The sequence below is a fragment of the Watersipora subatra genome, chromosome 10 (genome assembly GCF_963576615.1).
Source record: "Watersipora subatra chromosome 10, tzWatSuba1.1, whole genome shotgun sequence".
Lineage (NCBI taxonomy): Eukaryota > Metazoa > Bryozoa > Gymnolaemata > Cheilostomatida > Watersiporidae > Watersipora > Watersipora subatra.
Window position 1 is genome coordinate 12,004,928 of NC_088717.1, and position 24,087 is coordinate 12,029,014.

General features: G+C 35.3%; 2 protein-coding genes across 2 annotated transcripts; one reads left to right on the forward strand and one right to left on the reverse strand.

The window, feature by feature from the left end:
- The first annotated feature begins 397 nt into the window (after positions 1-397).
- On the forward strand, positions 398-17,765 carry LOC137405854 (uncharacterized). Its single transcript, XM_068092280.1, has 7 exons — positions 398-690; positions 7,415-7,607; positions 8,838-8,912; positions 9,136-9,273; positions 13,231-13,370; positions 14,846-15,010; positions 17,174-17,765. The coding sequence occupies exons 1-7, from the start codon at positions 439-441 to the stop codon at positions 17,303-17,305; spliced, it is 1,095 nt and encodes a 364-aa protein (XP_067948381.1). The 5' UTR covers positions 398-438; the 3' UTR covers positions 17,306-17,765.
- Positions 17,766-18,317: 552 nt separating this feature from the next.
- LOC137406782 (octapeptide-repeat protein T2-like) lies at positions 18,318-18,850 on the reverse strand. Its single transcript, XM_068093395.1, has 2 exons — positions 18,671-18,850; positions 18,318-18,545 (listed from the first exon to the last, which is right to left on the reverse strand). The coding sequence occupies exons 1-2, from the start codon at positions 18,848-18,850 to the stop codon at positions 18,318-18,320; spliced, it is 408 nt and encodes a 135-aa protein (XP_067949496.1).
- Between the last annotated feature and the right edge of the window lie 5,237 nt (positions 18,851-24,087).

Below are 24,087 nucleotides of genomic sequence, written 5' to 3' on the forward strand. Positions count from 1 at the left end.
TGCATGGAATAGTTCCAAGTCCCACAATGCAGGCTTCTAGATATGCTTGACTAACTATTGAAATATTTAAATAGAATCAACTAGTTAAGGAATATATCACAAACGGGGAAGCACCTAAAGAGCCAATGAAATACTGAATAAGCATTACTATAAATCAACCAATTGCAAAAAAGTCAAGTAGCCTCTATCTTGCGCAAAGAAACAAGACTAAGGGCACCCTCCGCTAATAAGCAGACACTCGTTTGTTCGGCTTTGCTTATAAAAAGCTATGTGTCTTGCACTTCCTTGTCCCTTATCGTCAACAGAGTTAGGCTAAGAAACTTGAGATATAAGCAATCCCCCCCAGGCACGTTATGAGGCAAGCTTTCAACTGTCCTCATAACAACTTACCTCTTCAACCTTTCAGCAAGCTCAGAGCGTGTCTTAACCGATGCAGTAATGGTTGATGGAACCACCACTTCAAATCTGATACGGCGAGACAGCGAAGCTGATGAAAAGCTGAAATATAGAGATGGCAGCTCGAGAAACAAACTCATGTATTTTTTTGTTGGTTTTTTGGTGGTCGTGGCTTCGATCAGCCTTACCTTGGTGATCACCTACATCTGGCAAGGAGAGCAAAGAGAAATCAACAAAAACCTTCTCAGCAGGATTGAGGCATTGGAAAATCAGGAACCAACATGTGCTTGTCAGGTAAGTTAAGAACCTATTTTTGAAAATGAGATCCTTTGGCATACTCAGGTGTGTGTAGTAGCGACCGAACTCTTCCGCATTAAACCGTACATGTTTTGCATTGCTGTGGAACCAATAGTCCAGCTCTCAGCCAACTAAACTCATAGCATTATTTAGAAAGCATTCAAATTCATAGTAATTCAAAAAGAATGGTAAAATATTAAATAATTGATTAGACTGCTGCAAGTGTAAAGGTGAAATTCTAAAAGATGATGCTAGCAAGGAACCTAATTTGGAAATTTGTACTTCCATACAAAAGGTTAGCAAGATGCTACTTTGCTGCAGACATCTTTGCATACTGAACAATAATCTTCAAATCCAAACATATTTGAAATGAAGTTCTTGATTGCTGAATATAGTGTAAACCCATTTTCAAACTGTGAGACAAACATTGATGGACACTGCCTCAATTAGGCGCAGGGATGCAAAGTATAGAGTGTGCCCTGAGACCAATTGCTATATGCCAGTTGGCTCACATCCAAAACTGGCCTGGACACCGCGCAAGCGCTGAGTGGGCTATACCTTGCTCACGTAGTCTTTGGATTGAGACACATGCTATAAGCAGCTTCAGCTAAAATTGTCACTGGTACAGGCAATTAGAACATTTTCCAGACATATTTCCAAAAAATCGTTAAAAGTAGTGGAACTCTTTATTTTAGCTTAGGCATTTCCATCGCCTCAAATCCTCATCACATCAGATTTAAGGAAATGGAGGTCAAACGGTTGTTCTACCGCGTACTCTCTAGAATTCCTACAATTCTATAAACCTAATGTTAAGAAAATGACAACTATTGTTAGCAAAGCCATGATATTTTTCCAGTTGAGTTAATTATTAAATCTGCCAGAGCTCAAAATGAAAAACAACGAAACAAATGTAGAAAAGTTAAAAACTGAAAGTAATAGAAATAAAAAGAAAAGCCTGCATGGTAGGGAAGAATAAAGAAAACTTGTTCAAACTTTTAAGCAAAACTTTTTTGGAAAAAGTGGTATGTTTTTCTCATTTGCAATAGTTTCTTATGTTTGAGGCGATCTGATTGCTTTAAAATTAAGATTGATAAAACTTGCCCACGATTAAAACTGTTTTATCAAGCAAAGCGCAGGTATGACGTCTATAATTGCAAATAGATCAACACAATGAAGACGCTTAAAACTTCAACTTGGTCTCAATAGCTGATAATAATTATTACAATGATAACAACTAGTGAACCCATTTCGTACATTTTTTTCTGATTGTTTGAAGTTTTGTCGATTTTTTAAATAATTTTTGAAAACAAGTTTTGAACAAATTATTTGCTCATGAATCATTGTCAGCATTAACAAAGTGCAAACTAACCCCTAGAATCAGGCAGATTTGTCAGTTACTGTCCGACTAAGGATTATAGCAAAATCAAACTTCTGGAACATTCTAAACCCTTATATTTCAGGAAAATTTAACAATACCATGAAACAGAAAAGCTATCCTAGCTTCAACTTATATCTTTAGCCCCAGATATCAAGCCAACATTTACCAGCTAATCTTGACACTTCTATTAATTAGTAAGCTTTGCTCTTTGTTCGCTTCTAATCATTCTTAGGCTAAACGCCAACGAAAACACTGGCTAATTTTCCATCAGTGCAAAAGGTTTGTTTAGGCAAACACACAAACTGCGAGTTGCCCAAGTGAGTGTGTAATTTAGATTTAATAAGTAAACAAGAGTTACAATAGCTGCTTCAGCTAACAAAGTGACATTTAGTATCGGTGCCTTGAAAACAGGTCTTTCTCTTGGAACGAAGCCAAAAAAGTTTGCTACCTTTTTGAGATGTCACAATTATGCTGTAAAACGGTTTTCTTTAATCTTGCAAGTATACCCTTCATAGAGCTGCAAGTTTGCTGTTTCGACGGAAGTTGAATTTAAATTGTGAATCTATTAGGTCCTGGTACTATTAAAAGCAGAGGCTAAGAAACCATAGTTTTCACACCTTGTCTTGATAAGGTATTACGCCGGTAGTACGCCAATCCAACACATCGTTGATTAATATCAACGATGTGTTGGATTCGCTATACATAGGAGGCTCTCAATCACATCCAAAACTGGTGTGTATCAGCCTTCTAGACACTGCACTATGACATCTCCTTACCTTATTATGTCACTGTTGCCCTGCCTATTTTGGAAGAAAGCCAACCAGTAACGCAACCTTTCAGTTGTTAGGATTACATTGAAAACTTTGTTCCTTATTCCTAGTGCAGAAGGATACTTTCATGTTCCCTATGCCTAAGGAGTTTTCCATTGTGTATATCGAACCCTCTTAACTTAATGAGGCATACAGTCTCTGTTCCTTTGGCAGGGACCACAATAGTACATGACAACGAAGTCGGTTAAGGTTTATTGACAGTGTATAAGTGCACGCATAGGGAGACTCACTAACACCGTGGCGCCAAATCTTTATCTGTATTTTAACATTGTGATAACTGATTGTATGTTTTATAACAAAGGCGCTCAATGCACGCTAAAGATTTTTTTATGTACTTTGTTAGTTAGGCATTACAAAACCAATTACCATTTCAAATGAGCTACCCTAGAAGCTGGTTCACAATTAATCTGGAATGACCCTCGCGAATGTGCGTCTTACTCACACAGCACTTCGATGACTGTCTGTGATAACAGTGTTTACATTATCAGAAACCCTTACATTAGAGAAGGGCTTGTGATAGTGTGAAAGTGAAGCTTACATCAGCAAATAGTCCAGGGTATAGCATTATAAAACGTGGTGCAATGTGGTATAGAATACTATTCTCGCAACAACTGTCATAAAAGAAAAATGTAATATAGATTGAGTGAACCAAGATGCATATTGCACAGGCTGCAGCCAATGCTCGGCGAAATATTGGGAAAGTTTGGCGGCTGCAATTGTTCGCGACGTATTCGTCCTGCCTAGACAATACTATCGATTTACAATGTACATAGTCAACAAATAATTGCCAAGTAATCCATGCCAACATAAAGTGGTACAGTGTGAGCCAGCATTGATAGCTATAAATAAAAAACAACTGCCAATATGTCATTCTACGATCAAATTATATCAACATTTTGACATTAAGTAGCACGCATAGACTTTACAGAAGACCCTCTTTAGACCAGATGGTTAGCTGAGCTTAAACTATAAATTAGGAGTGCTCTGCATATACAGTAACTATCCATCGTTTTTTTTGATGTCATCGAATCGTTTGCACATGCACTCGTTCACGAAAAAGCCGCCATTTTGGTAGAAAACGATCGTGTTTCGTTGATTTATTAGTTCTTTTAAGTGTTGTTTTGATACTATAATAAAAAATTGCAAACAAAAACGTCGTTTTCAAATTATCATTGCAAAAGCTTCGTGTTTCTAACGAAAAAATTGTCTATAAAGATGGCCGACGATGATAAAAAGACGTCACGAAAAAACGAAGGATAGTTTTAATAAATCAATACTGCAAACTTCAGCTTTAGATTCTCTATAAGCTCTGTAAACACTTAGAATTGTGCGGTTGATCTAATCAAATTAATTCCATAGTTTTCATGCAGCTGAGATGCCTGATTGTTCACATGTTCTAACAATAATCGATGCTATAATGGTTTAGCGAACTACTGACTAGGTCTTTCCAAACTTGAACCGAAATTCTAATGACACAGTATTTTGGATGTATACTTGAGCATGAAAAACATTGTTGATAAATCCCCTGACTTGACTTACTGTATTGATTACTAAATAATATTAAAAAAAAAAAATAAAACAACAAACTTTATTTATCAGCACAAACCAAGTAAGCTTTCAAGTAAACCTATCTACTTTAGCAATGTTTTAAAGGTCCATGTAATAACTAAATGCTAATGTGCGGTAGAGCTTGGAGAACGACTAGCTTTTCTAATAAAATCCAATATGCATGAATTAAACGTCTATGTGGACATAGCAACGAATGATTAGCAATGATCAATATTTGCTGGCTATTATTTAAACTTCAGTCTGTGGAAAATTTAAGCACTTAAAATTTATTCATGGTAGTTTGGATAAATTGACTATAAACAGAGCTTTTATTTTTCTTGGCCGCAGTCTAAGGCAGTTGTGTTTGTTTTTAAATTTTCTAAAGCTAGCTAGCAATTGACTAAATGGCTATTATGACTAAATGGCTATTATATTACCTTGTTTAGATAACAGGCATGACATATTATGGATTTGGGTGACCCTTCCTTCATGGTGTAATATTAGCCATGTAATATTTTAGGATTAATACCTGCTTCATGAGGTTTGGTAGCTGCATTGTTTGGAATTCTGAAAATTGAAAAAATAGCCCAAACGAAATAATCTGTGTAATTATAAATGTCACACAAGGATTATCGAAAGGTATTTGTATAATCTTGGAATACTTTTGAATAAGCAGACAACTCCCTTGGCAATATCATGGTTGTTGATAAAGCGTGAACGAAATGACAAACACCAAGCCATCAGTGATGGTGCAGCTACAATGTTGGTATGCTTTAAATGTGTAGGCAGTTGTACCTGTAGTTAAAGCAAATAGCCCAGTTGTTATGAACTGCTCATATTAATACATATTGATCTCTTAAAGGTTATTCAATATTTTAAAGCCATTTTTATCACTAAAGGCCGTCATATTATCGCTCCTGTAGAGATTTTTGAAATTTAAATCAATACTTTAAGATCGACACAATGTAATAAAAATATTGCTTGTGGTGATAAGTCATCCTTGAAAGATTGACACAATTGTGCTAAAAAGGAAATCGCAACTTTCCAAAGTGATAAGTGTGGTCGACAATTTACAAACCATCAACGCTGTGTTATTTGTTGTTGCCACCGACCTTGCCCGATCACTTCAGTAGCTTTTATGCATTTATGTTACTTATCAACACGTATCACGAGTTGAATTGAAACTGGTTGAGTATAGTGTGGCAGAAGATCGCCGAGGCCAAGAGACGGCTGCCTAGCCGACTTCAGGGCCGACATCATGACCGAGCCTTGGTTTGGCAGAAAAAATTGCCACTAGTGAGATTTTCGGTCTCCTGAAAATCGGCTGCCTAGACTGACATGCTCCCGATTTACCGATGGAACGGAGCCAACTAAGGGCAAGAGGGTATATAAAGAGCTCACATGAGCCAAGGAAGACAAAAATCCCTGCCGGTCTCTTATATGCTGTTCAGTGTAAAATTTAAATTGTTTGTATAATTATATATATTATCACATATCTGTATATATATAAATATATATCTTATTGCTTTTGACTCAGTAATTTTGATTTTTGTGGAGTCGTAAGGAGAACACAGCGGTTCCCTTGACATTAGGAAGTGACGAATATTCAAACTTGGCATTTCACAAGATATATTTTTGTGAAAGGTCAAACAAATTTGGGTAACAGATAGTTCTTGTCAATTTGGAAACAGACAAAATGTAGTTGAAAAGATGCATTAACTTGTTACAAAGAGTATTAAATACCCTTTTGGAAATCTCCATGAAAGTAAATGCCTTGCTATTGCGCAAAATGGTGTCCAATGTTCTGATAAGATGGAAACTTTTTTAGGCATTGTGTTACGCTATATGCTTTTGAAACGATGAAACTAATGGTGATACGAAACTTGTTATAACATATCATAGCAACTTCAAATAGAGATTATTTATTAACGGTTCTAATAACCTGGAAACCCAGTGTGTCATGAGAGACTGTCAGGTGTGCCAACAAAACACAGATGATAAGTATGCACACGATAATTCTAACATCATGAAAGGTAAATGATTGGTACTCTAGTGGTAGAGTGTGGAGCAGGGAAACTGAAGGTTGCAAGTTTGGTATCCCGCGTGATGCAATCTTTTTTCCCAACCACCACTCGTATCTTCGATGGACAGATAAACATGTTTGTAAGGATTATCCATAGAGCTGCTTATTGCCACTGTCCTATATCGACTTTGTGCCATGAAAGCTTTACCGTGTATTTATTTTGTCAAGGATTAATCGCTTATTTTGTAAGCTGATGAACTTTGTGCAAAAGGCAGCTAGCTACGATTAGCGATATGTGAAACAGCATTAACTTCAGAATTCAAGAAGTTCTCTCGCAAAGCTCAGAAATTTCACTAAAAACCCGTAGCAAAGTATCCACGAGAATAATTAGTTTCAGGTTTCCATACATGATATTTATCTCAGACAGAATCAGGAAGTGAAATCATTAAATTAAGTAGCCGCCTTCCAGATGATGTGTTGAGTCAGTGGTCTAGGGTAGCCAGTTTCGTTGTATCCTATCAGGAACTTCAGAAGGGGAATTCTCAAGCTATCTCTTATCATATCCCTGCAATATTTCAAATTTTGGCAACTTGCCAGAAACGTCACACTGTCAAGTAACTAGGGGTGAAGAGTACACCATAACCACAAAAGAGACAGATGTGCATAGACAGTGCTCATCTTGTGTCATTCGGCTACGACTACACATAATGTTGCAGCCCTACTGCGTTTAGAAACAGCTTGACAAAGGAACAAGTCGTTTCCAGGATGAGAAGCCATAGATTCATATCATAGAGTTGCATCAACAGTCTGAATGCTTTCAATCTGATGAATTGTTGAAGAAATTTCTTGAAATCACGTTCAAAGAAATGTATACACATTCATATCGTTGATGTACATGTAAATGCATGAGGCAAAAGCATAAATTTATGTCATGTTATTCAGGTGCCTGAGAAACTGAGCGACCCTGTGAACACTCCTTCAACCCTTCATTTTGGCATGCGGGTCAAAAAATCTGCAAAGAGAGGAAAAAGGCAGATCTTAGACACAGTAGACACAACAGACCCTGTCACGGTAACAGCCAGCCTTAGGGAAGATGACCTGATTGAGAATAAACACATCATAGACATGCACCACGGTTGGTAACCACCTCATACAGGAAGCATATTTACTGGTACCTAAGCACCCTCAAACCAATTCAAATCATAAGCAAAACTTAGTTTTGTATTTTTGCCCTGTTGGCTAGCAAGTTTTTCAATTAACGAAATTGTTTCTGTTGTCTCAAAACTTGTCGCACTTGAAATAAAAAAAAGTTCAAAATAGTTTAATACATATAATATAAACTGAATATAATATTATAAGTTATAATTTATTATACCAACATAATCTCGCGACTAAGTTACCACAACTCTTAAAGGGCGTTTGTGCTACAGATACAAAAGCATTTTTGAGACATGTGTCAGGAAGACAACTCCCAATAAATTGGCGAGTCAGTGACATTAAAGTGTTTTTCATTAATGTGACGAGCTGCACATTTTCCAAGCTTTATAATCATCTAACAACTGACAGCTACTATTCGATGTGCATCTGTACCTTACACAAAATAAAATTAAGTATTTTAATACTTTTATAACAATTTTCATTATCGATTAATTCAAGCGAGCTCTTTGGTAATTTTTATTGTGAGCTGATTGGCTGTCATGAGCAAGTATATCATGGCAACCACAAAGTGATGCTTTATTGGCAGTTATCAAATACGCCATTGGTATTTATTGTTTTACCATTAATTTTAAAAAATCTTGTCCTTATTTGAAAATGTAGAGTTTTTATAACGAGACACGTGAAGAATTGTCAATATATGAGATGAAACCAACCCTAATTTTTAGTACTAAAATGTGCATTTTTCTATAACCTAAAACATGAAGAATACCTCGATATGCCTTAATCAAAACCCTTATTTTATCCTGTCCAACTCTCTGGCTTACAGCCATGCATGCAGATATTTGTAATGCTTGAAGAAGCTGTTGCCCAGGCAACATTCAGTTGAAATTATGGAAGAGTGCATCAGCAGTGATAGCATTATGAACAAGCCGGAAAAAATACAAAACATTTAGTTATTTGTTGTATTCTCTATCCATATAGTACATAAAATATACATACATGTAAGGTATAAAACTGTTACAAAGTGAAAATCACAAACTTTTATGTTTTATCATACCACTGAACAAAACCGTTTTATTTGAACTTGCTTACAAAAGCTTGTTACATTAATATTATTGTTGCTGTTAAGAGAGCTTGCTACATTAACATTATTGTTAATGTTATTATTGTTAATGTTATTATTGTATACTCACACCAAATTTTATAGGGATTGCTAGCAGTCATATGGCTCTGCTGTTTGCTGACCCAAAGCAACTAAACATTACCAGCAATGAACAGATATGTAAGTGCCTACTAATATTTTATACCAACATTGTATTGCATCATGCTGGTAACTTAAATACAAAATGGTGTCCTGAAAATACATAGGAAGGCATGCCTACAGTTGACTACAAACTAATGTATGCTTGTTTATACTATAAAAAGTAGTTACATTAGCTATGAAGTAATTCGTGTTTTTTGCCTCATCAACTCAAACAAATCGATGAAAATCGTTTTGGTTTTAGCTGCCAGTTCGCCGATCAAGTTTAAAAACAGTACAGAAACCGAGCGGGGGTGCTCAAGGTTGATGGAGAATGGAAATAAAGACCTTTGGTGTCTTCCAATGTTTGAAGACAAGCAAAAAGACATATTCATGCTGAGAGGTACACATACTAGAAACGTTCTAATCTAATGGTAACAAATTTGTATTTGCTAATAAAATTTCTATTAATCAGTAACTGCGGGAAGGGGGGGGGGGAGGCGGGTAAAATTCATTCAGCTGTAGTCTGTAAATTAATGCTAGTGCTAATATATAATCTAACTATTAGATAATTGATTATTTAGCAAATAATCTCTATTATTGGTTTTTGAAGTTGCTATGATATGTTATAAGTTTTATATCACCATGAGTTTCCTCGTTTGGAAAGCATATAACACAATGCCTACAAAAGTTTCCATCTTATCAGAACATCAGAAATCGTTTTGCGCAATAGTGAGTCATTTTCTTTCAAGCAAGGTTCCAAAAGATTATATAATACTCTTTGCAACAAATCAATGTACTTTTTCAGCTACATTTTATCTGTTTTCAAATTGATATTACTTCTGTCGAAAAAATGGAAAACTCTGTCACTCTGCATAAAAATAAAACCGTGTATAGCCTAATGGTGATATTACCTGCTATTATATATTATTATTGGTGATATTACCTGCTGAAATCATTTACAAGAAGTTATAAAAAGTTGCCTTGAAATAAGTTGATACATCTAAATTTTACCAAATAATTCAATTGGCAGCGTGATCCAAAAGCCACATACACAGCATAACTGCAACGATTAATGGCCCTTACCATTGTAGCTAAGTGTTATTTGCCTGACTGCCTTGCTCTTTCTGTTATGAATCAAACCATATCGTCTTACAACCTGTTTAAAAAAGTTACACTGATTGAAATGGGAAATATCAGGCTTTAAGTCTACAGAGATAATTTGTTTAAAACTGACGTTGCCATGTTTGTAATACTGACTTGAGATGCCAGGTTGTTCTGAGCTCACAGATCATCATTCACATAACTATCGGTTTTAAACTTTTTATTTGTGAACAAGTTTTACTCAAAGATTTCAGCTAGCTACAAAAAGTTAAAGGATTGACCTTTTAAAATTTTGTTTTTATCCGTATATACCGTATATCCGCATGCATCAGCCCTACCTGTAAAACCAAAAATCTTGATGAAAAGTTTGGATTACGGCTTATACGGGCAGTTTAAAAATTATCCCTATAAACGTCTAACTGCAATCAGGATTGAGGTACTTTCACTCGAGAAACTCAACTAATAAACACTTCTTTTTCATAGAAAATTTTATTAATCAATGTGTTACACATGTAATGAAAGTATTTAAATATAACCATATAAGAGAGATAATTGAAACAATATTAAACTGAAATATGATTTTTTTTATAATAAAAATAATCATTAATGCAATTTGAATTAAAGTGGAAATTTGCAAACACTCAAAATAATTTATTCAGCAGACGCTAGAAAATATTAAAGGCTATAAATAATTGTTGTCAGCCTCATACAACATTTTTAGTCCCGAATTCTATTATTTTGGTTGCTTTTCAGTAATGCGAAATTGTAGCAGCATTTCGGTTGGTAGTTTCCTAAGGTACGTTCATAACTTTTTATTCAAACATGTATTTTGCTATTCCCGATGACATGTGCTACAACCTGTTTAGTGACCTGGTACTGTAGAGTAATTTGCTGAAAGCGTGAAGCCTGGTTTCCATATCGATTGCGAGACTCCGGCGGTAATTCTGCGCAACAAAACACTTGCGACGCCAGCTCGACCGCTTCTGTTCACATAAAGCTGCATCGCTAATAAATGCATAAAAATTGCCGCTAGCCATACCGTTTCGAAAATGCTAACTCTCACCTGAACAGTGCATTTTGGATAAGTTTTGCCTGCGGCTCTTCGCGAAACTTGAACAGGGCTGAACTTTTGCGTTGACTGCCTGCAACTACCAGCTGTAGTTACCAGCAGTCAATGCAAGGCAAGTAGGTTCACATTTCACTGCTTATAACCCTGCGGTGCCGTTGTCAGTGTTTGCGGCATATATGGGAACCAGGTTTAACGCGTGCTTCCCAGCCCTCCCCTAACCTCTCCCACAGCAAAGGTGAAACCCTCATTAGTCGATTGCCACCCTGTCTGTTAACGTAACGCATGCTAATGACAACAGGCAATGACAGTAGACTGCAAATGAATCCTGTGGCTGGGTTAAATTAAATGTGTTAAATGGATGGAAGAAAGACCATTACCGCTTATATAAGGTGTATACCTGTAACTAAAACAACAACCCTCTAAGTTTAGATGGGGCTTATACACAAGGATTGATACTAATTAAATGAGATCATATTCAGAAAGCTATGATGAATAATCCTAGAATTAAATGATTGAACGTTGGTTCTGTTATCTGACAAGGTTGATATTTGTTGTTGTTATATTAGTAATTACTTTGGAATAATGCATTATTTGTAAAAGATTCTTATTTTAAATATAACCATATTCATTGTTTGCATGGTAGCCAACGATCATTGATGAATGGCTCAAAATGACTTTGAATCCGTTGCTCATCTAAATTTTTTTTGCAAGACACGATAGCAATTTTTATATCGAACATTCAGTCATCACCCAAGGTCAAGTTCAAAAACTTCAGCACAACAATAGTTGAATGAGCCAAAACAGATGTTTATAACTGCCACATAAAAGATAATCTAGTCAATCATTTTCTTTTTGGTATACGATTCTTTCTCTTTGATGTGCTATTTTTTATTTGATCAGTGATATTTTTATTTGATCAGTGATATTTTTATTTGATCAGTGATATTTTTATTTGATCAGCGATATTGATATTTGATCAGGCATATTTTTAAAATGACTTCTAGATAGCGGTATTATTTCCCAATAAGAAAGTATTTTGTAGCAAAATGAAAGCCTTTTGTAGTACACTTGCCTCGATGGCTGTATGTTATGTATGGTACGTACAAAGTTTAAGCTGTATGTATGATAGCTGATATCTGTTGTTAGCTTTTAGTGAATTATTGCTGTTGCGTATTTGCTTAAATATGAGAACATTGACCAATTTTCACTGAAAACTGCTGTTACCCGCTCAAATACAATCATATTGGATATTAGTTAGTTTCACACGCTAGCATGTTCTGCTTGTGAAAATGACGCTGCAGCTTATCTGCCCTAATTGGTTGTTGCAACTGAACAAGGATTTAAAAATTGAACTAGTGTCGATTGCATTTCAGGTTAATTTCTTGAGACTTTCTGTCAAAAATGAGTTGTTTTTTAAAAATAAATTTATCAGTAAATTCTGATTTTGACAAAATTTGCACAATAATAGGCTATTCAGGAATGTACCTGGATAAGGTACGTAAGTAGGAATGTACTTGGAAAAATGTAAGTTATAAACTATACTGATGAATTTAGGCTGCATGTACACAAGTTGGTAATCTGTAATTAGCTTTCAGTTGATTATTGGAATTGACTATTTGCATAAAAACGAGCGCATCGACTGATTGTCACTGAAAATCTACATGAATTCTTATTCACATAGGTCAGTAGAACACACTAGTTTGGACCGTCAGATAAAATGGAATCACATTTGAGCTGCTCTAGTCAGTTCTTCTAACTAAACAATTGTTTTCAAATTGAATTTATTCAAATGGCAGTTTCAACAAAATTTAGTTGGTCAAAAGTAGACTTTCTTTGAAGTTTTTTGGCAAAATCTGCCCAATCATTAGTATACATGCAGCTTTAGAATGAATGATGCTTCAAAAAGTGTTCAATGAAGCTTAAATATTTGTAACCAGCGCATATTACACTGTTTTTTCTCCAGTGGATAACAGTGATGATTGCAAACTTTCAACACTACCATATTATTATATACTGAAAGACCGACAACGAAACTTGTTATAACGTTTTGAAAAATGGTTGAAAGTTTGCAATCAAACTTTGGAAAGAGTTTCAAAAATTTCTACATGAAAAAATCAAAATACATTTTAGGTGCTACTGTTTGTAGCTGTATTAAAAGAAACCTCAAATAACCTGAATTTCTTTTAGATAACAACCAGCACTTTTCCTACTTTGCCCAAGCTCCATGGATGACGTCAGACAAGTCTCAAGAAAACTTTGAGGTGACCAAAGATACCAGAAAAAGTTTGATAGTTAAGAAATCTGGAATATACATTGTAACTTCCAGCGTAAGTACTACTTTTTATAGGAGTATGTACCACTTCTTATGTAAATAACAATTCTGGTGTAAATTCTACTTCTAGTGTAAGTACAACATTTAATGTAAGTACAACCTTTGAATTAAGAGTATTCATAGCATAGACGCTGTTGTTGACACGATTGTCAACGGCAACAAGCTATTATTTAATAAAAGCGATTAATACACATATATTTAATACATTTTTGAGATTGCCTGTATGTTGTCAAATATAATCATAATTTAACCAACAATTTAACCAGATTTGAAACAGCAACTGAAAAATTTCAAAATTAAATAACACAGCTAAAAATTTTAATTTGTCGAAAAATAAAATTATCCAATATCATTTTAGATATCAAATATTTAGTTTATATAACAAGCTTCATAACTGATGTTAGTATCTCAGAACAGATATTTTGGCCTCAGTGCTTATCACAATTTAGTAGTTGCTGGGCAGTAACTAGTTTTCGCATTTCACAAAATTTTTATACTTAGCAGCATTTTTTTATGGTAAGAGTAATTTTAGGGCAGGAATTAATTCCAGTGTAAGTGACTGCATTACCTTAATTTAATATTATATTATAAGCAACTTTTCTAGATATTTTTTTGAACAAAATTTACTAGCACACTCTTTAGGTATTGATAATCTTTTATAATTATATTATATTTTAAAAAGTGGTTACATCCCATTGATTTGATCGAAAGGTATAGATTTTCTTCTATCATTTGAGTTTTATTGGTTCTTTTTGAGGATCCAACTGCAAGGATGTTGAAAGATTAAAATTGACAACTTGATTGCAATTGAAACACTTTTTCCAAAGTGATGTCAATAGTTCCGCTTAATGTTTATAAATGATAAATATACGCCTTTTTCTTTAGCTAATCTTCAGCATTAGGTATACTTGTATGTTTACACAGCATTTTGAAAAAATTAAGGAGACAAATTCTAACTGACCTACTCTTTAATCATTTGAACCATCTACGGCAATGTATCTGATGCTATATTTGTAGTTTTAATCCTACAATGAAGAGAAAAATAAAATATAAGTCAATTGAGACGCATAACTGTGCCAATTTTTAGCGCAATAGCTAATGTCAATAATAAGAGGGTCAAAGAGAAATCGCCACTATTTTGGGGAAAGTCTGGGCATGTCTATTTTTCTGGGCATTTTAATTCTAATCAATTGTTTTCAATTTTAATCTTGAAACATCCTGGCAATCAGATGACCTAAAACAACAAACAAAACTTCAAATGATAGAAAAATATTAATGCTTTCTGATAAAATCAACTAAAAATTGCCGTAATCACACCTTTAATGATAGCGTGAATATCTATTTTTACAACAAAACACATGCAGCTGAACTCACAACAAATAAACACACTGATGTTACAATTTTGGGCTAGTTTAACACAAATAAGTTTTTCTTCAATGTATCTTATAAAGACGTTGGCATACATTACAGATGCAATTCACGAATGTGAAGTTTTCTAGAGTGCATTACGCAGTCTATGCAAGAGATCGCTTAAACAGCCATAACAGTGAGAGATTACTGGGCATGTGTGCTTCAAGCATAGACGGTAAAGACGTGAAAGCAAGTGGAGCACTTTACCCTTGCTCTACCTGGCAGGTTAGTAACATTCTTTTTACAAGCAATTCAATAAAAGAGTGAGTATCATAATAACCCAAATACAATTAACCTAATTTGGGTCATTTCATGAAAAAATACATGATTTTCTAGCTTTAATGCAGCAGAAAAAAATATGTTAATGTAAAAAATTCATCTTTCTGCATAGAAATATCTTCACAGGTGGTCGCTTTGTTTTAAAAAAATATATAAGTTTTTTCCACTAATCAACTCAGGCGGAAGTAAGATGAAATTTTTATTACAACACTACCATCAGTCTCAAGGTTAAAATAATAATAATGTGTCACACAATCACCAAAGCGAAAGTGCACGACTCTTGAGATAGGTTAGAAATTGCTATAAACATATATTTTTATAGTTGCACAATAAAGAAAAGCTGTTCCATGCAATTTGTGCCAACTAATTATGCCATCAGAAAGTGTATGTTTTTTTTCTTTCAGCCAGAAATTTTTTTTAGTGTAGATGTGTTTTTTTCTGTACTGTTCTTCCAGATAAATGATTTGCTTTTATAAAGTAGTCAAATCTGTTCTGTCCCGGTCAGCAATTCTGCTGATGGTAAACAGTGCCGTATGCTGTATATAACTGAAGGACTAATGAGTATAAATGAGTAGATATCAGATTGGTATAAATGAACCATTAATGGTTATAGCAATGTCTTTTGCAAGTGAATACATCTAAATCGCATAAAAAATATTTACTTCCCAGTTTTTTTGCATTTTTTACAGTTTATTTACTTATAGTCCTTTGAATATTTTGCTCACTTTTTGCAGAGAAATTAAAGAATAACTGCCATGAACAGCTTTCATTGCTTTTTCATAGGTAAATCAGATACGCTGATTTAAATTTTGTACACAAAATAAAGATTGGTCCACTAACTTTCAAAGTCACGAAGGCTTTTTACGACAATTCAATACCAGTTTCAAAACGACATAATTGACACAACGAGCCTCACCCATAAATATGTGACAGCCTAGCTTTTTAGGGACGGAAGTTGGCGATGTTGAGCCCCATCTAGAATTATAGAGATGGGTGTCTTCAAACCCATTATTTTCTGAATTAAGCTTTTAAAATAATGTCTTTTCTGAAAAGTAGATAAGCTACATGTATTTAACATTGCTTGTAGCTTGTCACAGTATGTTTTATGAGCTGAACACCAAAACAAATGAGCTAGAAAAAAGCGCAATTTTATCATAAACTAGCATTGTTATCGCGCTTTTTTGAGCTCAATATTTTTGCTGTGCAGCCAATTAAACATCCTGTAACAAACTACAAGCAATATTAAATAGCTGATCTACCTTTCATAAAAGACTGTGATTAATTTAAAGACTGAATTTAGAGAATAATGGGTTTTAAGACACCATCTCAATAATTCTAGATTGGGCTAAACATCCCCAACTTCCGTCCCTAAAAAGCTAGGCTACGTCACATATTTATGGGTGGGAGTCGTTGTGTCGATTATTTCGTTTTCGAGACCGGTATTGAATCGCTGTGAAAAAGCCCTCGTTACTTTGAAAGTTAGTGGACCAATCTTTATTTTTATATCAAACTCGAAATCATCCTGTCTGATTTACCTATTGAAAATGATGAAAGCTGTTGGTGGCAATTATGCTTTAAAAATGAAATTACCAAAAAAAATTTCTTTTAAAGTTGAATTTGCACTAACTCCTAATAGATTTTATCAGAAAGTATCAGTATTTGCTATCATTCGTGATTGTTTTTTATGTTTGAGGCGAATTGACTGTCAAGATACTTTAAGATTAAAATCTGCAAAACTTAATCATGGTTAAAATGCTTAGTTCCAGCAAAAGTGTGATTATGATGTTTATAGTTACAAAGAGACTGACAGGGTAGAGACATGTAACACTGCAACTTGAATGCAATAGTTGACATCAAATATAGCAATGATAACTAGTGTCGTCATTTTAAGCGTATTTTATTTTGAGTTTATTAACGTGATTAAGTTTTTTCAATTTTAATCGTGAAACACCTTAGCTGTCAGATCACCTCAAACATCAAAAACAATTGCTAGGGATAGAGAAATAGCGATAGTTTGTGTAAGTGTTTTGTGTTCATATTCAAGAACAAACTTAAAGTTTTTTGTATTATTTAATTTTTATCTCAATATATTCTACTTGCTTATTCTAGTTGGCACCATTGAACGCTGGAGACCAAGTGTTTTTGAAAATAAATCCATACATATGGTTCCGTGTGCAAAAGGAAACATTCTTCCTTGCCCTAATCAAGCTCAACAACTGGACATTTGATGATGAAGCCTGATCGGCCAACCCTAAATTTTGACCAAAACCAGAGAAGTGTCTTAAACAAATTTTATACAAATTTGAAGCTCTATATACATAAATAAGAACTATGCTTGATTACATCAATGTATATGTTTTTTTAACAAAGTAGACACATCTATGAATTTATACACAAACTATATAATGATGATGGTTATTTTTTAAAGCATGTATGTGTGGTATTTGCTTGACACTGGTTTTTACATGTACATTCTTACTAACGCTTTTATACAGTATCTGACTATATATACATACATATATGATACACTCATCCAGGCTTTATTCTACCGGTGTATTTTATCATTAATGAAAATATGATAACTTTCTGCATTCTTAATTTCTTGATCATTTTATTATATTCATACATTTATTTTTTATACTAATGTAAATTTTTTGAGCTTTTACTTCAATAATAAAAATGTATTTTTTTATAAAGTTTGTACAGAAATCTCTGATGAAAACAGTTTCAGAGTTCATAATCTATAATTAACTGTCAGCACCATTATCATAAAGGTTTGGTGAGTAGTGCTCTGTAAATATTAAACTGACCACTGCGGGCTACTAACATCATGCGTTTCATAGAAAACATCAGAGCTGAAAGAAACACAACATAATAACATGATATCTGGCATTACAAAGATGAAAAGCATAAGTGCACTCCAGAAAACTGGACGTGGTAGAGATGAAGACTGGTTTGTGACAAAATAATACATAAGACAACAGAGTGCACAATTTCTTTCTTTTTCTATCTTGTGCTCTCTCTCTTTCTGCTTCTCTCTTTCTCTCTCTTTCCATTTCTTTCCCTCTTTTTCTCTCTCTTTACGTCTCTGTACCTTTCTTTACCTCTCTTCATTTCTTTTTTCACTCTTTCTTTCTTGTTCCCTCATTCCCTCTTTCTCCTTCTTTTTACCTCTCTTTCACTCTCTTCCCTCTCTTTCCCTCTCTTTCCCTCTCTTTGCCTCTCTTTTCCTTTTCCCTTCTTTCCGCCCTATCTATCTCTCCCTCTCACTCTTCTTCTCTTTCTTCATCTCCCTTTTTCTCTCCTTCTCTCTTTCTTCCCTTTTTATTTCCCTTCCTCTTTCCTTTTCTTTTTTCTCCTTCTTTCCCTCTCCCTTTCTCTTTTTCTTTTTCTTTCCCTTTCCCTCTCCCTTTCCCTTTCGCTTTCCCTGTCCCTCTCTCTTTCTCCCTTTCCCTCTCTTTTTCCTTCTTTTCCTTTCTTTCTACTTTTATTTCTTTCTCTCTCTATCTCCCCCTCTCTCTCATTCCCTGTCTTTCCCTGTCTTCCCTCTCTTTCACCTATCTTTACCTATCTATCTATCTCCCTTTTTCTCTCTCTTTGAGTTACCTTTTCAATCTTACTATCACTTTCTCTTTTTGGCTTTTTCCTATTTACAGTTACTCTCCCCAACCCCTTCTCACTACCTCCCATACTCTCTGGTTCTTTTCTCCTTTCTCCAGACCTTATCCAATTTCTCTGGCTTTCTTGCTCTCCTGCTCTCTCTTGCTCTCTCCTAATCCTACCCATTTGTCCATTCTGTTTTGCTCTCATCTGTTCTCGTAATTATTTTTTTCTCTCTTCCACTCAATCCTACTTATTCCGGCTCTCTTCTACTCAATCCTACTTATTCTGGCTCTATTCCACTCACTCCTACTTATTCTGGCTCTCTTCCACTAATCGTACTTATTCCAGCTCTTTTCCACTCACTCCAACTTATTCTGGCTCTATTCCATTTACTCCTACTTATTCTGGCGCTCTTCCACTTACTCCTATTTATTTTGGCTCTATTCCACTTACTCTTACTTATTCTGGCTCTATTCCACTTACTCTTACTTATTCTGGCTCTATTCTACTCACTCCTACTTATTTCGGCTCTCTTCCACTCACTCCTACATATTCCGGCTTGCTTCTACGTATTCCGGATCTATTCCACTCACTCCTACTACTTATTCCGGTTCTATTTCATTAACTCCTACTTATTCCGGCTCTATTACACTTTTTCCTTCTAACACTTTTTCCTACTCACTCCTCTCTCTCTCACCTTTTTCCAATTGTCACTTTTTTTACAAAACTAGCTGACGATAAATACTGGGCACACATTAATTTTATTTTTGTGCATCTGAAATTGTCTTGCAATAAACATGTTACAATAGAAATATAGCTGTTAACTAACCCTATAAGTCACTACCAAAACTAGTCATTTAGTAGAAATAATAGTTTGAAACGTATGCAAGCCCTGCATGTGACAAACTGTTACAAGAGAGTCAGAGTCCTTGCCTCATAAGCAAAAGATAAAGAGGCTGTAAAAGTTTGAGTGCTAGAAGTACTGTAAGTACAGCATACGTTTTAGTGAAATGCATAAAGCTGTCTTTTCATCATATCCTCAAAATTCCACTAGTTTTTAGCATGCACATGTAGAAGTTTTAATGGTTGCTAGCAAATGAATTGTTGAGTCTTCAGCAGAATAGTTCAGTTTCAGGCTAGACATTAAAAGAGAATTACAACAATTTAGCGTTATAAATCTGCGTAAGGAAGAGCTTTCTGATGGCCTCTATAAATACCATAGTAGATAACCAACCAAATAAATTGGGTGCTCAAGTATAATTTTTCCCATCTACCTGTAAGTTTAAAAACTGGTTCTTTCACTTATGTTAAGGTATCAATGTCTGCTATCTGGCTATATACAGCGGTGAGACTGGTACCTGTTATAACAAGAGAGATCTGGACCTACCTGCTGTCAAAATCACTAGTTTAACTCAGACACCAAAGAGGAAGTGTTGTTGAATATGTACTGGTTGTTGACATTGACCAGTCATTATCTTGTATTTGTATATAGCTGTTGTCAGACTCTTTGTTCATATCGGCTTACTCATCTGTTATGTAATTCTTATGTAATAATCCTTTTACTCTCTTGTCTCACTTATGTAGTAAGTCAGTTGCTGTCTAGCTTTCAAATATACAAGAATAACAGGTTATGGGCCCAGACAGGCAACCAAAGAAGCTGTACACGAGTTTGATACCAGAACAAAGACGATCGGCTATTATACTGACTGACCAACGACTGGTGAACCAGGAATTTAACAGTTGATATCAGGAACAGTAAAACAAGGACTACTGAACCAGAACTTAGATTGTATCTTTCATTCTACAATGGATAGTGATAAATGGACAATAGATAAGTTGGACAGTCAGAACTACCAGACATGGAAATTTCAGATGAAACACATTTTGCTGGTAAAGGATCTGTACGATATCGTGGATGGCACTGAGAAAGCACCAGAACGTTCGGCTGATCAAGTGCTGAAAACTGCTTTTACATCCAGGTATCGTAAGGCTTTCTCAGTAATTGCTCTGTCTGTTAGTACTGAGCTTCTCTACTTAATAACAGATACAGAAGCACCTGATGTAGCATGGAAGCGGCTTCAAAACCACTTTGAACGCAATACACTAGCAAACAAGTTATTTCTTAAGAAACAATATTTCAGAACAGTAATGAAGGAGGGTACACCTGTAGAACAGCACTTGAAACACATGAAAGGACTTACAGATAAACTCGCCGCTATCGATGCACCAATTTCTGAAGAAGATCAAGTAGTCACGCTCTTAGGCAGCCTTCCAAACAGCTATGCTCATCTTGCAACAGCATTAGAAGCAAGAGTAGACAACTTGAGTCTTGAGTTTGCCCAGCAGTCATTGATAAATGAAGAGTTGAAACGTAGTGAGCGAAACTCCGATGAATCTAGTTCTGCCGGTGCATCTGATTCTGCATTGGTGTCAAGAAAGCAGCCTAGAGCCAGAAAACCTATTATTTGCTACAACTGTAATAAGCCTGGGCACAAGTCACCAGAATGCTCAGAGGACAGGCGCCGACCGAACGCGCAGTTAGTAAGTGAATGTAGAAAAACTGTATGTGAAAGTGACAATGACTGTGTAGGCAATGAATTTACATTTATCACTCATGATGGCAACACATTTTCATTGCACAGTAGCTCACTCTGGCTAATTGACTCTGGAGCATCGTGTCATATGTCACCTAACAGGGAAAGTTTTAATAGCTACAAGAAGCTAGAACATATAGAAATGGTCAGCCTAGGTGATGGTCGAACAGTTGAAGCTGTGGGAGTTGGTGCTGTGAAAGTGATGCTAAAACTCAATCGTAGAGTCCAATGTGCGGCTGTATTTTACAATGTACTTCATGTACCTCAGCTAGCTAGCAATTTATTTTCAGTTCGAGCTGCCACTAAGAAAGGCTACATCGTTCAGTTCGGCCATACTCGATGTTGGATTAAAGATGCTACTGGTCGAGTTAGGGCCATGGGATCACTAGCTAATAAGCTGTTTAGTCTAGACTGTGTGCAAACTGAAACTCAATACGCAAACACTGCTAGCGCAGAGATTTGGCATCAACGTCTAGTACATGTGAATGACTCTGATCTGAAAAAACTGAGCAAAGGAAATATAGTCTGTGCAACAAGCTTACCTGCAATGAACATTTCCTTCGTAAAGGCTGTGCTGAAGGGAAAATGACTCGTGAACCCTTCAAACCTGTGGGAGATATCAAGGCTACCCGTAAGCTAGAACTAGTACATTCCGACGTTTGTACAATGGAAACAGAATCAATTGGAGGTAGCAAATATTTCGTTACTTTTATAGACGATTTTTCTAGATTGCTGTGCTGTGTATTTTCTTAGAAACAAATTTGAGGTATCTGAGAAGTTAAAAGAGTTTGAAGCATATACAGCCAACCAATCTGGAGAAACCATTCAAACACTGAGATCAGATAGAGGTGGTGAATACTTGTCTCAAGAATTTACTGACTACTTGAAATCTAAAGGTATTCATCATGAACTCACATCAGCCTACTCACCAGCACAAAATGGTGTTGCTGAGCAAATGAATAGAACTCTGTGTGAAGCAGCACGTTCAATGTTGTGCCATGCTAAATTGCCAAAGCAATACTGGGCTGAAGCCATTTCTACTGCTGCCTACGTTAGAAATCGACTTCCCACTTCTTCACACAAGAATGATCTCACACCGTATGAGAAGTGGTATGAACGCAAACCCAACATAGACAATCTAAGGGTGTTTGAATGTATTGCTTATGCTCATGTTCCAGATCAACTATGACAGAAACTTGACAAGAAGTGCCAGAAGCTAAGGTTTATAGGATACAGCAAACAGTCAAAGGCATGCCGCCTGCTTGATGAATCGACTGGTAAAGTCACTACTAGGCGAGACGTGGTATTTGATGAAACGAACTTTACAAACACCGTTAAACCATCATGTGACCAATATACAAAGCAGAAATCTATTGTTGTTGAACATTCAGTAAATGAACAGACAACTCCAAACTTCTCTGGGCAATGCATTGGTGAAGGGCAACAGCGACGCTTATCTGCTCGCAAACGTAGACCTCTGGTTCGCTATGGAATTGATGAGTATGTAAGCCAGGCTCAACATGTCAAAACTATGTGGGAGTGTTGAATATGTACTAGTTGTTGACATTGACCAGTCATTATCTTGTATTTGTATATAGCTGTTGTCAGACTCTTTGTTCATATCGGCTTACTCATCTGTTATGTAATTCTTATGTAATAACCCTTTTACTCTCTTGTCTCACTTATGTAGTAAGTCAGTTGCTGTCTAGCTTTCAAATATACAAGAATAACAAGTGTGATAGATATGTGAACAAGGAATGAACTAAAAATGAAAGTGACTTTATTTATTTTTGTGTTTGTGTGGGTACGGGGGTGTGCACACGCACACAAAAATACGTAAAGTCACTTTCATTTTTAGTTCATTCCTTGTTCACCTATCTATCACACTTCCTCTTTGGTGTCTGAGTTAAACTAGTGATTTTGACAGCAGGTAGGTCCAGATCTCTCTTGTTATAACAGGTGCCAGTCTCACCACTGTCATTAGACAGACACAGGCACACACACGACAGTTGCTCAAAAGTTTTGTATTTTCAGGTAAAACAAAGGATCTGTATGTCTTGACAAAAACTGGGTACAGCCAATGCTGTATTTTTGTGTTCCAACTTAACTACAGTTTGCATTTTTTTGTTCGCTCACAACTGAATGCGGTCGATAGTTATTTTAACTAATTCAACATGCTTTGGCCTATATGATACACCTTTTGTTTATTTATTGCACCTTAAAACTCAAGCCGCTCCATTAATTTGAAAATTGAGCATCTTATAGCCTGAAAAATACAGCCTGTAAACAAATTTTGAATTAATCAAATTAAACAAAATCTGTATACAAAATCTGAATTCCCTTCCTGTATTATACTAATTGATAAAATACAGAAAAAGATTTACATACCTAAAATACATACCAAAATGTTCTATTACATAATTTGATTTTTCCTTACACAGAAGTAATTTTACAAACTGGGATTTACCAAATGCAAGCTTTGTCAAAAAATTTATGTTGAAACTATGGACAAAGGGCGTTGTTGTATTTAGGGTAAGTTATTATGACATACATACCCTACAATACGTATTTACAATCAAAAAACATAGCTATTACAATTAAGTTTGAGCACATACATGTATTCAAAGTTGTCTATGAGATTCAACAATGAATTTTGGCCTCCACTAACATATTTCACTACACATCAGTACATCCAAGATCTGTACTTATAAGGGACCTAATTGAAAGATATACCTGAAATTGCTGGGCACGCCAACTCTGCATTTTGAGTTTACATAAAAGTGGCCATATTTTCTTTTATTTTGGTCACTTCAGGGACTGAACATT